This window comes from Sminthopsis crassicaudata, chromosome 5 (genome assembly GCF_048593235.1).
Source record: "Sminthopsis crassicaudata isolate SCR6 chromosome 5, ASM4859323v1, whole genome shotgun sequence".
Taxonomy (NCBI): domain Eukaryota; kingdom Metazoa; phylum Chordata; class Mammalia; order Dasyuromorphia; family Dasyuridae; genus Sminthopsis; species Sminthopsis crassicaudata.
In genome coordinates this window covers 223,704,053-223,718,236 of record NC_133621.1, presented here as the reverse complement: position 1 = coordinate 223,718,236, position 14,184 = coordinate 223,704,053, and the positions used below count along the sequence as shown (strand labels likewise).

The window sequence follows — 14,184 nt, the reverse complement described above, 5'->3', positions numbered from 1 at the left end:
GGTTAACAAATGATAAATCACAAAGGCGGATTTTGTAGCTCTCTTTTAGTAGCTCCCCTTTTTTTAGGGGATGCATTTTGGGAGAGCAGTGTTTGTGTGTTTGTCTGTATCCAAACCAAATGTAGATGAAAAATAAAACCCTAACCCCTGAGCATTAAAAAGGGAAGGCAGGAAAGAGGATGGGAAAGGGACAGAGAGGGATGGAGAGGAGATGCAGAGAGCCAGGAGAAAGGGATGGAGGATCCCACAATGCCCTCTGTGAGCTAAGCAGCTGGGTGGGGAGGGAGGGGCCCTCAATGCTCAGGGATTAGTTCTTCATCCAGCTGCCCTGGGCTCTGCACCCAGGGACTTGGCCATCTCTGGCCCTCCAGTTCTTCCTGTACTGGTTGCAGGCCTTTAGGTGAGGACCTTTCCCTGGCCGAAGAGAGGCCAGCTCATTGCCCCTCCCAACCCACTCATCCCAATCCCTCTAGGCCTTACAAGTTCACTTGGGGACTTCAGCAGAAGAATTGGGTTCATTTACATGATTTGCAAATCATCTGAAGGATGTGCATGTCTTCTTCATTTGCTCTGATCTTCCCCAAGTGCCTCCTTACCCTACCCCAGGTGACCCTCTCAGTCCCCCATCTTCCCAGGCCTGAGAAGCCTAGGCTTTGGCTAGGGGCAGTGATGCTCTTAGGGTGTGTCCTGCAGGCCTCCATCTCTCCAACAGGGAGTGGCTGGAACTTTTCATCCAATTGGCCAACCCGAAGATCCTGAGAATCCTGGGCCTGGCTCCATGTGCAAGAGTGCTCGGCCTATTGTTCCCATGGCTGAGCTCCTATCTAAGGTCAGACTGGGCCACAAAAGAAAGGGCATGGCCAGGGTCAAGCAGATCCCAGGATCTCTCTTTCCAGGCCCCAAGCAGGAGGATGAGTCAGGGAGGAAGGGGTCCAAGATTGATAACAGCAATTCCTAAACATAGTGGGCATTTTGGTCTGAACCCGAGAGGGAGGGGGGAGGCCTTAGGGTGGGCCTGAGAGGTTATGGAGGAGACGTTGGCAGGTGGGGGGGTGGGCCTCCCTCTGACACATGCAGCTCTGCCTTCTGTTTGCCGTGAATCCTTAGTGGTCTGTGCCCACATCTCCACGTCCCAAAGGCTGAGGCAGATGTAGGGTAGGTACATGTAGGTTGCTTGGAAGCCCCACATGGAACCGTATCATTGCAAAACTGAACATGGGCTTTGATATAGCACGGGTGGAGGTCTTGGAGGGGTGAGTTTTGAGGAAGTTAGTGCAGGATTAGTTTGGGACCAGGCCCCTCTTGCCCCCTCTGCACAGAAGCATCATCACGGTGGATCTCAAACCAAAAGCCCCAGGGAAGGGCAGCAGGGAGCCTCAGAAGGGCCACCCTAAAACCAGGGTGCTCAAGACCACAGCCCCCCAGAAGAAGATTACCCCTAGCTGTCCAGAGAGCCTGCCCTTGTCATCTGACTCCCTGGAGAGCCTCTTTGACCCTGTGGGACGATTAGACATCCCTCGACTCCGGAGGATGGTCTACCAGAAAGGTCAGTAGGAAAGGAGGGTCCTCCGCAGGAGCCCTTCCTTTCTGTCCCGGCATTGTCGAGGTTCAGCAGTTCTTGGGGTGAGGAAATCTGCACAACCATACTCTCTCCCTGCCCCTTCCAGAAGCCACTGATGAACCAAACATTTATTAAGCACCTTCTACACCTCCGGTGCTCTGCTGGCACTTGAAGTGCAAGTCAAATTTCTCCCAATTGGCCCGCGGGAGGCGGACCCCATAGAAGGAAATTGAGGCTCCTGTCTTGGAGGCCTCTCTCCGTCACTCCGCCAGTCAGCCCTTCTCCCCCCACATCTCTCCCATGCCTGCAGCCTCGGCGTTTGCCCCACTAACTTTGATTTGGTTAACTGGACTTTAACCTTAATGCCTACACTGATTCCTAGAGTCTGAGAAATGGAAGAGAGCTTAGAGATCATGTAGTTCCCACCCTCTCATTTTACAGATGGGGAGACTGAGGCACAAAGCGGTTACGTGACTTGTCCAAAGTCACACAGCTAGTTAGTTGAAGAGCCAGGACTAGAACGCAGATCTCCTGCCTCCCAAAACAGTTCTCTCTTTCCACTGCATTATGGTTTGCAAGGAGCCTCCTACAATCTCCAACAGATTCCCAGCTCCCAGAGGATAGGAGTGAGTACCAGTGCCTGATGATATGCAGTACCACCACGCCATCGTGTGGTAACATCTTGGAACTGCACCTTCCCCTCAGCTCAGTAATAATCGCCAATCCTTGGATGGATCCGGGAGCAATTCAATTCAATTCAAAAAGTAATGATCGATGTTTATCGTGTGCGATGAATTGTGTGCTAGGTGCTGGGGGTACAAAGACAGAAGTAATATTCACGCGCGCCCCCACTCACAGACTCTAATAAAAGGGGATGCTTTTATGCTGCTAAGTCCAGCCATAACGTGTGTGTGTTGGCAATACCAGGCCCCGAGGCTGGAGAGCGAAAGCTGGTGTGGAAATTTCTGTTCGGTGTGTACCCACTGCACTCCACGGCTGAGGAACGGCAGGTACTGGACACTAAGCTGGAAGCCCACTATCACGGCATGAAGTGGGCCTGGAGGGGCCGCTACCCCAGCGCCGTCCGGCTCCGGGTACCCGCTGACGGTGAGTCTGCCCTAGGCCTGGAGGGCAGAGAGGGGACAAGGGGAGCCTTTTAGCCGAGAACTACTATGCATATGGCAGAGTGGGTGCATTAAAGTTTTTCAAAGAGGTAGAAAATGGGCACTTGGAGACCTGCCTGGTAGGAAGCCCCCAGTCTTGCAGCCTCTTCCCTTTTGGGAATGGGAAGACTCAGGGCATTTTGCAAAAAAGCATGGGGTCAGGCTAAACACTCTGGGCCTTATCTATCTCTGTAAATGTAGGGGTTTGGGAAAGGTAAGTTTTAAGATTCTAAAACTTTTGTATAATAATGGGAGACATCTTGGTGTGATGGCTAGAATGGTAAACTTGGAGAGAAAAAGACGTGGCTTCAGATTTCACTGCAGAAACTTATTAGGTCTGTTACTTTAGACAGATCTCTGAGTAAAAGTTTTCTCATCTGTAAAATGGGGAGAACACTTACCTCTTTGGGTTGTCCATAAGGATCAATTGTTATTCTATCTATAAAGCACTTTGCGAATCTTGCTGATTGTTGTTGAGTCATTTTAGTCAGTCTGATGCTCTGTGACCACGTTTCAAGTTTTCTTGGCAGAGACTGCCATTTTCTTTTCTAGTTTATTGTACAGATGAGGAAACTGAGGCAGAGTTAAGTGACTTACCCAGGATCACACAGCTAGATTTAATCTCATGAAGATAAATCTTCCTTGACTCTGGATCCAGAGCTCTTTCCACTGCACCACCTAACTGCTTGCATCTTAAAGAGCCATAAAAATGTTTACTCTGTTACTATTAGCATCTGGTTCTTGAACTTCACCTGGATCTCGGGAGTACAGCTTCCTTCATGCCAGGTGTTGGGGAGTATGACTGCGGCCCTTGTCCTAAGGCATTGGGAGGCAAGTCCATTAGCAGCAAATGGTCATCTTCTCTTTGTTGGGTTGGGGGGGAGTGAAGAGCAGGCTAAGCTTCCCTCCTTCCCATCTGCTGGGTTTATAGGAGCCCTGCTTCTCCCTACCCTTCTCCCACAGAGGAATTTTCCATGGCCATTGACAAGTATGAAGTGCTACAGACAAAGATAAGAGAAAATGCATCTCCTCTGGAAAAGTTGGCTGAGGTGGGAGAGAGCTGCTGGTTATGGAATGGGAGGGAGCGGGGAAATCTTTGCAAGAGGGGATCTAGTGGAAAAGGGAAAAAGTAATTCCTAAGAGAACTTTTCCCTAAAGAATTCCAATGGAGACTCAAGAAGAGTTGTCAAATGGTAAATTCTTTAGAAAAAGTACTTTAACTTGCCCCCCTTCCCCATATTGGGGCTGGCTGAGTGAGTGTATACGTACCCCCTGGGGAAAAGGTCATGCTAAACCCCTCTTATCCAGAGTTAGAGGAGGAGACACTAGAGAGGAGAGAAGGTCTAGAGCTAAGGATATAGAGAAGCTTTCTCTCCCCCAGGAGGAGGAGGAGGTGTCTTCCGCCTCCTCTTAGTTTTCCACATACTGGGGGACAAGGACTCTCTTCTACTTCCTTTCCCCAACCTCGTCTTTCATAAAAACAGGAAGCGTCCAAATTCCCATGTTGAAAAACAAAGAAAAGAAGTCTTTACCTCTTTAGTCACAGAAAGGGAAAGGGACAATGAATGGCACACAGGGAAGGAAAGTTGGGGACTGGAGTGTCTACTGACCTAAGAACAGAGCTTTCCCCAAATCCTTCTCCTCCACCCAGAGCAGTCTTCAGTACCACATCTTCAATGACCGGCTCTTCAGGAAGGCCCAGAAATACATAGATGCAGATGTCCCCCGAACTGACCGACACCGTTCTTACTTCCAGTAAGCATTTCAAGGCCAAAGTAGGGCAGGGAGAGGCCTCAAATTTCCTGAGCCTTGGATACTCATGACAGATTCTATAACTCCCATTTACTTCCCTCACATCCCCTTCCCCTAGATTTGCCCTAGGATGTGGACAGGATATAAGTCACCTCTAAGGCTCAGGCCCACATGCCTAATAATGCATAACCGAAATTGGACTAACCCAACTAAATTCCAAATAAGTTAAAGAAAAGTGGGGAGCTGATGTTTTAGGGGACCAGGGGAAGTCAAAGTTCTGGGGGATGAGAGATTGGGTAATTGAGATGTAGTTAAGTGTCATCTCTCCACCTCATTAGGCATGAGGGGTTGGTCAAGTTGCTGTCTGTCCGGGAGATACTCCTCACCTATGCCGCCTTTCATCAAGGTAAAGCTTTCTGAGGGGACCTTCTTTCCCCTCTCAGAGGCAAAAGTCTTCCTATGCTATTTTAACTTCAATATTTCCATCCTTTATACCTATCCCACCCCACCCCTGTCTCTCTTGCATTCATTATCTTCTCTCATTTTTCTCTTCCCCTGTTCTCTTCTCATATCCCAAATTCTTCCTTCAAAGCTTTAAACTAGGTACCACTGTCTCTTTGCACAAAAATCCCAACCAGGTTTTTCTGCTCCCTCTTTGAGATAACCCAATTCAGCAACTTGATTCTGTCCACACTACCACCTGTTCATAGGTACCACATGTACCACGCTACCACGCTACCGCTTCCCTTTTTGCCTTGGACCTTCCCCCATTGGAAGTGATTTCTTTCTTCGCAAATGTCTAAGTCTTGGCCTGGATTTCTCCTTTATATTTAAGCTCAGTTTAGCTCACATTAGCTATTTGTTCACATATTCCTCTCAGTCCCCAGTTAAGAAACTAAGCTCTTTGAGAAATATGGTCTTTGTCCTGTGTGTGTGTGTGTGTGTGTGTGTGTGTGTGTGTGTATATATATGATTTTGCTAAATATTTAGCAATATTAGCCAATAAATAATATTGCTAAATATAAATTTACTAAATATATAACTAATTTTGCTAAATGGAATCCAATTGAAGAATATTCTTCCCTTTCCCCTTGCCAGACTTGGGTTACTGCCAGGGCATGAATGACTTTGTGAGTAGATTTCTGGAGACCCTGGACTCGGAAGCTGATGCATTTTGGTGCTTTGTGGGCTTCATGCGCTGGGCAGGGATGAACTTCACAGCTGAAGGCATCAAGAGAAAGATCCGTGAGAAATAGACCTGAGGAAGGGGAGGGGGAGGGCACCCATCCTGTCTGGGCAGTCCCTGGAATAGCTGATTCTCACATAGCAGACTTGGAAGTGTCAGTAATATACATACTTTCATGATCTTTTCATGTCTTTATTTTTATTCGCCCACACATATGTCCTTCTTCCTTACTATGCCTCCTGAGGGCAGGCTCATTTAGTGCATCATCAAAGGCAGATGGGTGCTGAATAAAAGCTATGGAGTAGGGATGTTATCATCCACAGGGAATGACCACGATGGGATGACAATGAGGGAGTTGTTAAGGCTGTCAAAACAGACACTAGTTGAGGAGGCAGAGGATAAGGGGGGGGGGGTGGAGGTGAGGGATGTAACTGTGATTAAACAAATTCTCTCCCTGCAGAAGTCTCTGAAGAGCTTCTAAGACACGTCGATCCAGAACTCTCAAGCCACATAGAGAAGGTCTCCAAGGAAAAGCTGCTCTTCTGTTTCCGGTCAGTCTCCAAACCCTGGGAGGCTAGGCAATGCTGAGAGCATAGAGGCCTGGGAGCTGGGATTTAGAGAGCTCAGGAGCAGGGTGGTGAGGATGCAGGAAGCTGGGGCTGGGATTATTAGAGGGAGCTGGGGGGAGGGTAGATGTCTGCGGGAACTGGGACTCTGACAAGGGTCCTGCCAGTCTGACCGACTGACCCCATGCTCCCAAAGCTGGTTGTTGCTGTGTTTCCAGAGGGACCTGCAGCATCAAGATGCCCTCAGAGTCCTGGAGATCAGAGGATTAGAAGGCGGTAAGGACAACTCCCCTGTCTGGCGGCATTCAAGGACCAAGAATGGTGAGCAGCCCAAATTCTTCCACCTTGAATCCATGGGATCATCCTTTTCAACCTCTTACACTGATTGTTCCCTTGACTCTGACTACAATGCACTCCGTACCCTTTGATGCCACCGTAACCTCTCACCCTTTCATAATTCTTTACTGCTTTATGGTTTTTGGTTCTCCAATATTTCCTCTGACAATGACTGTTGACCTCCAGCAGTCACTGGATGCCGTGCTCCCCGAAAAGACCTGACCTTTGATGTTCTGCTGTGTGTGGCCATCCTGGTGCAAAACCGAGATCAGCTGCTAACCTTCCATCACTCCAATGACTTCTTCCTCTTCTCCCAGAGGTATGCCCTAGCCTTTGCCCTGTTCCAGCCCAGAGCCGCCCAGACCTTGAAATGCACCTCCTACACCCCCTTGTTTATATAACTACCTCAGTGAGTCCGCACAGATTTTATCTGTTAACCACTTTGTGGATTAACCACTTTGTGGATTATCCACTGTAAATACTGCTTTTCTTTCTTTTGACCTCTCCCTTAGTTCTCTCCCCATCCCCTTCCAGTACAGATTCCCAAAATGCCTCCTACCATCTCTCAAGCATGTGTTGAGGAAAAGGAAGTAGCAGTGTCTTTTAGTATGAACTTGAACAGAACAGAAAAATCTGCTGTGGAAAAAAAACTGCATACACAAGCATGATATATTTATCCCAAATATATTGATGCTCTTTCGATGGATCCATCATTGCTGTTTGAAGTGATCCAATGATTGAGACCACCTTCAGTCTGGTAGAAAATTGAGGGCTGAGGCAGGGGGATATTGACATTGGCCTATCCATACAGGTGACTGGCTGCAGCATTTCCTCCCCTGCACATGCCATTGCCTGAAACAAACCGGTTATCTCTTGCCTCCTCAGGCTCCAAGGAAAGCTGAAACTGAACACCCTCCGAGGAGAAGAAAAGGAGTTGCCACGCCCTGAGCTACCTTCCTTGGGGCCTGGGGTTATGCTTATACCTGGCCAATAAAACATCTCTTCTATGGGTTCACATCTGTGACTCTCAGGCCGTCCTAGAGTCATCTATTCTGGAACTGGGAGTGGAGGATAACGACACTGGTGTTTCAGGTTCTACCATGGGTATTAATCCCAATTTTAAGTAACCTTCCTGCTCCTTAGGGAGATCTTCCAATCTTTTTCTAAGGCTGCTCTAATATGGAGGACCCTTTCTCTTATTGAAGAGGGAGCCCCCAAACTGAAAATCCTTCAAGGAGAAAACCTCCTTCAACTCTGCCTCAGGGAGGGCACAAGCAGTTTCATCTTTGTTATCTGGGTGGGGTCGGCTCTGTCCCAAAACCCACTGAATTCAATTTAAATTCTAGCCCTAGCTGAAACCCAGGGAGGAGCCAACCTGGGACTCCGAGCCCCCTTCAGCTTGTAGCCAAAAACCCCCTATTATAAAAGAGCCAAACTAAAACCCTCTCTTTGCAGAGGTTCCAAACATGCCAGATGCTTGGCACCCCACGGAACTTCTGCCCACTGGAATACTGTTTCCAGTGCCCTCTTCTCTCTACCTTCACCTATTTCCTTAACTAGACTTTAACCTTACTTCCAATCCCCATAATAAACCTCTTTTTATCAATCTAGGTTTTGGGGCCTGTAAATTCCTTTACCAAGGGTCTCTGCACCGTCAGAAAGGGAATCCTCAGAACTCCCTACTCTTGCGCCCCCACTAGACCTTATTTAATCCCCTGTGTGTGTGTGTGTGTGTGTGTGTGTGTGTGTGTGTGTGTGTTTCTAGACTTCTTTAGTAGTCTGTTGAAATCTATGGTCCCTTTATGAGAATGTTTTCAAATACACAAAATAAAATACACAGGGTTACAAAGGAAGCCATTACGTTGAAATTGTTATTAAAATACTTTTTAAAAATAGTTAATGGATGCCAGGTTAAAAACTCCTTCAGCTAATCCAAGTCCAAGCCTGTGAACTGATTCCCAAACCCCCATAGATAGCTATTCCATGTGGGACACAAATGAAGATAATAACTGGAGTCAATTTTTTATTCTTCCTCATTATCTATCCTTTGCTTTTCTTCCTTGATAACTGTTTGTTCTGGGGAGAAATTGCAAGTCATTCCTGTTTTATCCATCCTGGTGACCTTCTAAGTTGTGGGGCTGGGGTAAAGAAGACCTGGAGGAAGGAAGGAATTCCCTACCCTTAGGGAATTCATCTGAAGGGGAGTAATGGGGAAGTAGAATCAGAGAAAGAACTGATTAAATTAGGAACAGATGGACAGAACTATAGGCCAGTGAATCCTAAGCCTTGGTTTCAAAACATTCCCTCAAATGTCATCAATTACTTGAAGAGGTATTATGAAATTTTCTAAGAGATCAGGATTATTAATAATTAATTTGAGAAATAAAACCACTGGGCGAGTTTATCTTCAGGGAGGGTCAGTCAATTAGTGTTTATTAAGCACCTACTATATGCCAGACGCTGTGCTTAAGTTGCTTCTAAAAGGAAGGTATTAGTGGAAAAGAGACTCTCTGGGGAAGGGTAACAAAGGGAATGTCCTTCCTCCTCCTTTGAGATACAGACTAGGGAGAAGGGAGACTGATTTTCTCTCTGGGTTCAGGAATTGCCTAATTTTTATCCCTCTTTTCTTCAAGTCTTCCTGCTCTTATCCCTTCTCCACTGAGTTCTCTGAACAGTCTCAACTGCTCCAGGAGCTACCCCTTTCCCAGTGTCTCCCCCTCCCATTCTGGTATCCTCTTACTGAACCCACTGGCTCTGATGCTCCTTAGTTATTGCCCAACCCCCACCCACCTCCCCTGGTATTTCCCAACACTCCAGCTGAAACAAACAGGGAAGGAAGGGAAAGGCATAGAAAAGAGAGCATCTTTTCGGTTTTTCTCTTGGTCATGGGCAAAAATAAAGGAAACCGGTCCCAGCCCAGGCACGTCAGCCCTCTTTCCACAATGAAGAGAATCCCCAGAGCCCCATCCCCTTTCTTCCCCAGCTCCATGGAGAGCTGACATGCCTGGAATGCTAAGAAGGGTGATGGTGAGCTTGGGGGTGGGGAAAAGAAAAACAGTCCATTGAGAACCAAGTATGTCTTGCCTTCTCTTCAGAGGACAAAAAATCAGGTTTGGAGGCAGGGTTCAGAGTCCCTGAGAGAGGAAATGAGGAAGAGGGGGAACTCAAGAGCTTCTGGACCAATGTATGGTACATTATCACTCTCCCTTCCCCCTCCAGGGTTTGGTGCAAAGGGAGGAGCAATTTCAGAGGCTGCATCATCTGTGGCACACACACACACACACACACAGAACAAAAGGGGAAAAAATAACCCCAAACACAACTATTTCAATGACCCCCAAATTTCTCATTAAGCTCAGTTTTCAGAATCTTCTATTCTCTCTGGCTCCTAAGCAAATATGGTTTTTCTCTGGTTAGGAATGATGAGGCTGTTGAGACACCATCATCTCTCCCGATCCAGGGTGTGCTTGTGTGGGGAGTTCCATTTACATGCTGTGAGAGATGCACCTGTTTCTAGAGTTGAATGAAAAGAGGTGGAGGGATCTCTTAAAGGGACCCCAGGTTGTTTTGTTTTGTTGTTTTAGAGAATTGAGAAATAAAAGGATACGGGATAAGCATAAGGATAAAAGGTAAAAATAAATATTTTAATCGAGGATTGGTTATGGAATTTAGGGGGAATAGAGGAAGAAACACGGGGAGAAATTTTAGAGCTCAGAAGCAGTGAGGAAATAAGTAACAGAGACAGGAACAATAGAGGCCCAGAAGTAGACAGAGACAAAAAACGATAACAAATAGATACTCAGACACAGCCAAAGGGAAAGGAGGGAAATGGCAATTGGAAAGCAAAAGGCTACATCTGCAGAAAAGGAAAAAGAGGGCTGCAGAGGAAAGGGAGAAACTCAGAAAGGTCGAGAGTAGTCAAAGAGAGAGAGATGCCTGTTCCTTTGGAGCAGGTTGGTAGTTTATAGAATTTTCTCTCAAATCCCCTTGTCACTCTCATTTAATATCTGAAGAGTGGACACATTTGTGTCAGGGACAGCCCTCATCTACCTGTCGTACCCATAGCTTTACCAGCTGCAGCCACAAGTACAACTGCCTTTGATATTCCATGTCTAAGCAGCCCCAGGTCTTAAAATTATTCCTGAGGGCATACAGCCTTCCAGTAATTTTAAGGTATTGTTGGGACAATCTGGAGCCCCATCAACTCATTCAAGGAGACAGAATAAAGTACAGGCTCCCCCTTCTCTCCCCATTCCTGAACTTCCCAAACAAGCCATTTATTTTATTGGCTTTTGGGGAACTGGGGGACTTTGGAAAAGACCTAAAGGAAGGTAGAAAACAAGACGATTGGGTTCAAAATGACCGCACATAGCAAGTTAGGATCCTTGTGCTTCAGTGCTAATTTTAAGGGAAAGAGAAAGAAGGGAGGAGGGAAGGAGAGAGGGATGTAGGGAAGAAGCTAGCTTGAATCCTGGGTCCTATTTATGCACTCACCTCTGATTTGCTCAGTAGTGCATTGGAGAGAAACTGAGGCCAACAGTGTGTATAGTTGTCCCCAGAGAGAAAATGAGCTTCTATTGTAGAGTAAGCATTAGATTACTAAAACATCTATTCCCACTTCTCCACTCATACTGAAGAGGGGACCCCGAAACTCTAAAACTCCTTGAAGGAGAAAATCTTCAACTCTGCCTCAGTGAGGGACTCCGCCCAAGGGGAAGAAGACAGTTTCATTCTGTTATCTACAATTCTATTCAAATTCCAGCTCAAGCTGAAACCCAGCCAGTAGATGAGCCAACTTGGAACTCCACCCACGAGCCCCCTTCAGCCAAGGCTGCTCTTATAAAAGAGCCAATTTAAAATCCTCTCTTTGCAGAGGTTCTACACATGCCATGCCGTTCCAAGCAGGCCTCTGCCCACTGGATAATATTCTTTTCCAGTGCTACCCTCTCTTTACCCTCATCTATTTCCCTAATGAGACAGACTCCCAATTCCTAAAATAAACCTCTTTTATCAGTCTAGGTTTTTGGGTCTGTAAATTCCTTTACAATCTCTGTGAGCCAGGAGGTTCCCCCAAACTCCCTACCCTTTTGTGCTGAATCCCAAGGGGTTGGAAGGAAGCCAAATCTCTCCATTTGGTTCCCTGAACCCTGAACCTGCCACTAGACCTTATCATTTAATTCTCTGACCACCAGAAACCCTAATCTCATTTTGGTTCCCTAAATCTAGACTTTTATCATTTGGTTCCCATACCAGGAGCCCCCAAAACTAGGCTTCACCTCATCAATACTACCACAGTAGGTCAAGTCCTCATCAGCTCTTGCCTGGACCTTTAGTCCTTTGTACAGCTAAACAAGTCATCTCCCCTATGTACAGACCAGCTCTTTAGCACCCTGTTCAAAATCATCAGTGACTTTTACATTGAGCATAAAATAACTTAGACTGGTACTGAAGGTTATCCATAATTTGGCTTCAATCTTTTAAACCATATTTCACATTATATTTTTTGTACACTTTGTTGCAGTTCAAAATATTCTCTGCTTCAAATTCCCCCAAGTCCTTTTCTGCTCTTTCTTTTGCCCAATTCACTGTATTATGTCTTTTGTATATGCCACAATCAGTAAGTTCTTAGAAGCTAATAAGATCCCTTAATATTTTTTGTGGATTGTATCCAATACAATGCTTTGAGCATAGTGGACATAATAATGAGGGAAAGGAAAAGGGGGAACCCCATTTGTCGGCGCATAGATCCCATGAGGCGCAGTGTCCCCTGTAAGATGAATTTACGGGCCCGAAAACCTAGATTGATAAATAAAAGGTTTATTGTAGGAATTTGGAAGTAAAGCTCAGTTAGAAAGACGCCAGGGCCAAAGGTGGCCATTGGTGGGCAGGGACCCTTACATGGCTGGAAGGATACCATCTGTTGGCTGGGAGGGCTCCTGCAAAGAGGGCATTCCAGCTTGTTTCTTTTATACCCAAAGGATGATGGGCGGTACCCTTAAGTTCTCAGCGGGCTTTTCAGTTAGCCCAGATGAGGTGAGGGCTGGGGGAAGCTGAGCCCGGATATCCAAAGGGTGCCTTTGACCAGGATTTGTGAATCAAGGTCAGCCATGGGTTGAGCAATTAGGAATCTTAAAGGAACCCCAACCCTCATCAATAATATATTCATTGGATATCTGAATTGTGAATTCTAGATGATCAGGACTCCAGCTCTAAAGTTGGTGGGGGGTTGGTGGGTGAGTAGGAGGGGGAAGGCCATGGACCCCTTTGGTATTCTAAATCTAACGACTCCTTTTCAGAATTGTTTTTAAATGGACAAAATATATTTACAAAGGAAACCAATTATATTGGAATAGTCACCAAAACATTAAACAAGCGCCAAGACTTCAGGTTAGGAACATCTAAGGCATGATTCTAATGGAGTCTGCCTTTGGAGAAGGGCATTAAGGAGAGCTCAAGGGAACTAGGTGGGAGAAAGATCAGAAAAAAATGAGGACAGCATTCCCAGGATAAAAAAATAGGATATGAGTAACGTCCTCCAGGGTCTTACTCTGAGGTGGACCAAATGGCTCTGTTGTCTCATGTTTATGGACTCTCAGGTCATAAAGTCAGCCAACCTACAGATGTCTCCATCAGACTTTATGAGCTTAGGCTGGAAAGATACTATAAGCAATAAGATGAGAAGAAGAAAACATTAAGCATTGAGAGGGAGTAGATTTGGGGAAGTCAAAAAATGGACGGGGATCACAGGATACTACTGCTGCAAGGTAGTTTACCCTCATTCTTCCAAGAATTCCTGCCCATCTCCTTAAAATGCCAGAATATATCACAGGCCAATACAGAGTAGCATTCTTAATTATCTGTATTTGAATCATCTGTAGCATATGTTTACTGCTAGGCTGTCTTCTCACTGCCACCCAGTAGCTTCTTGGCTACGTTCCCCAGCAGCTAATGTGCACTCAGGGAAGGGAATCATTTCACAATTTCCCCAAACCAAATTGTAACCTAACACCCATAGCCAAGTGTGATACATTTTATTCTCTTTTGTGTACTGAATACATTAGTGTGAATAAATAACCAGTGGCCAACTTACTTTTGGGGCACAAATACCATCACGTGATTCTGACTCTTCCATCAATCTTTCTTCCCTCATCAGAATTTGTGCCTCTCCCTGCATTTGATTGGTATTTATCTCATTTTCACTACATATTGTTGTGGGCCAGATATTATCAAATTCATTCCCATTTCTCTTGAGTGACACTCGATATCTTAAGAAGCCATTCTGCATTCCTCAGATTGTGGCCACTCAGACTATGAACCCTTTTAGAAGACCAAGGGCTATATTTTTGCCCAGTCTCTTTAATATATTACCCAAGATACAGATTTGAAAAGCAACCATTTATTAGAACCAATACAAGAGTATGAAAAGAGGGAGAAAAGGAGGAAGATGGTGGAAGGGGAGAGAATGAGGTCTGCATTGGATGTCAGTTGTGGAAACACATAAATGCCTATTTTTAAACATTTACATTTAAAAGGTGTAACATACATCATTTTCCTTTTTAAAAAAAATTAGCCAGACTTGACTAAAATCAAACCAAGAAAGCACACCCCAAACTCCCCCAA

At 45.9% G+C, this 14,184-nt stretch overlaps 1 protein-coding gene across 1 annotated transcript; it reads left to right on the top strand.

The window, feature by feature from the left end:
- Positions 1 to 315: 315 nt before the first annotated feature.
- LOC141544227 (TBC1 domain family member 15-like) lies at positions 316 to 7,588 on the top strand. The gene is made up of 12 exons (XM_074270143.1): positions 316 to 400; positions 694 to 829; positions 1,320 to 1,546; positions 2,489 to 2,668; positions 3,688 to 3,773; positions 4,376 to 4,479; positions 4,815 to 4,882; positions 5,575 to 5,721; positions 6,123 to 6,213; positions 6,425 to 6,549; positions 6,751 to 6,883; positions 7,450 to 7,588. The coding sequence occupies exons 3-12, from the start codon at positions 1,531 to 1,533 to the stop codon at positions 7,556 to 7,558; spliced, it is 1,059 nt and encodes a 352-aa protein (XP_074126244.1). The 5' UTR covers positions 316 to 400; positions 694 to 829; positions 1,320 to 1,530; the 3' UTR covers positions 7,559 to 7,588.
- Positions 7,589 to 14,184: the final 6,596 nt, after the last annotated feature.

Coding starts and splice junctions, on each gene's coding strand:
- LOC141544227 (XM_074270143.1), top strand. Junction 3,774..4,375: donor CTCTGGAAAAGTTGGCTGAG/GTGGGAGAGAGC, acceptor TCCTCCACCCAG/AGCAGTCTTCAGTACCACAT. Junction 5,722..6,122: donor AGGCATCAAGAGAAAGATCC/GTGAGAAATAGA, acceptor CTCTCCCTGCAG/AAGTCTCTGAAGAGCTTCTA.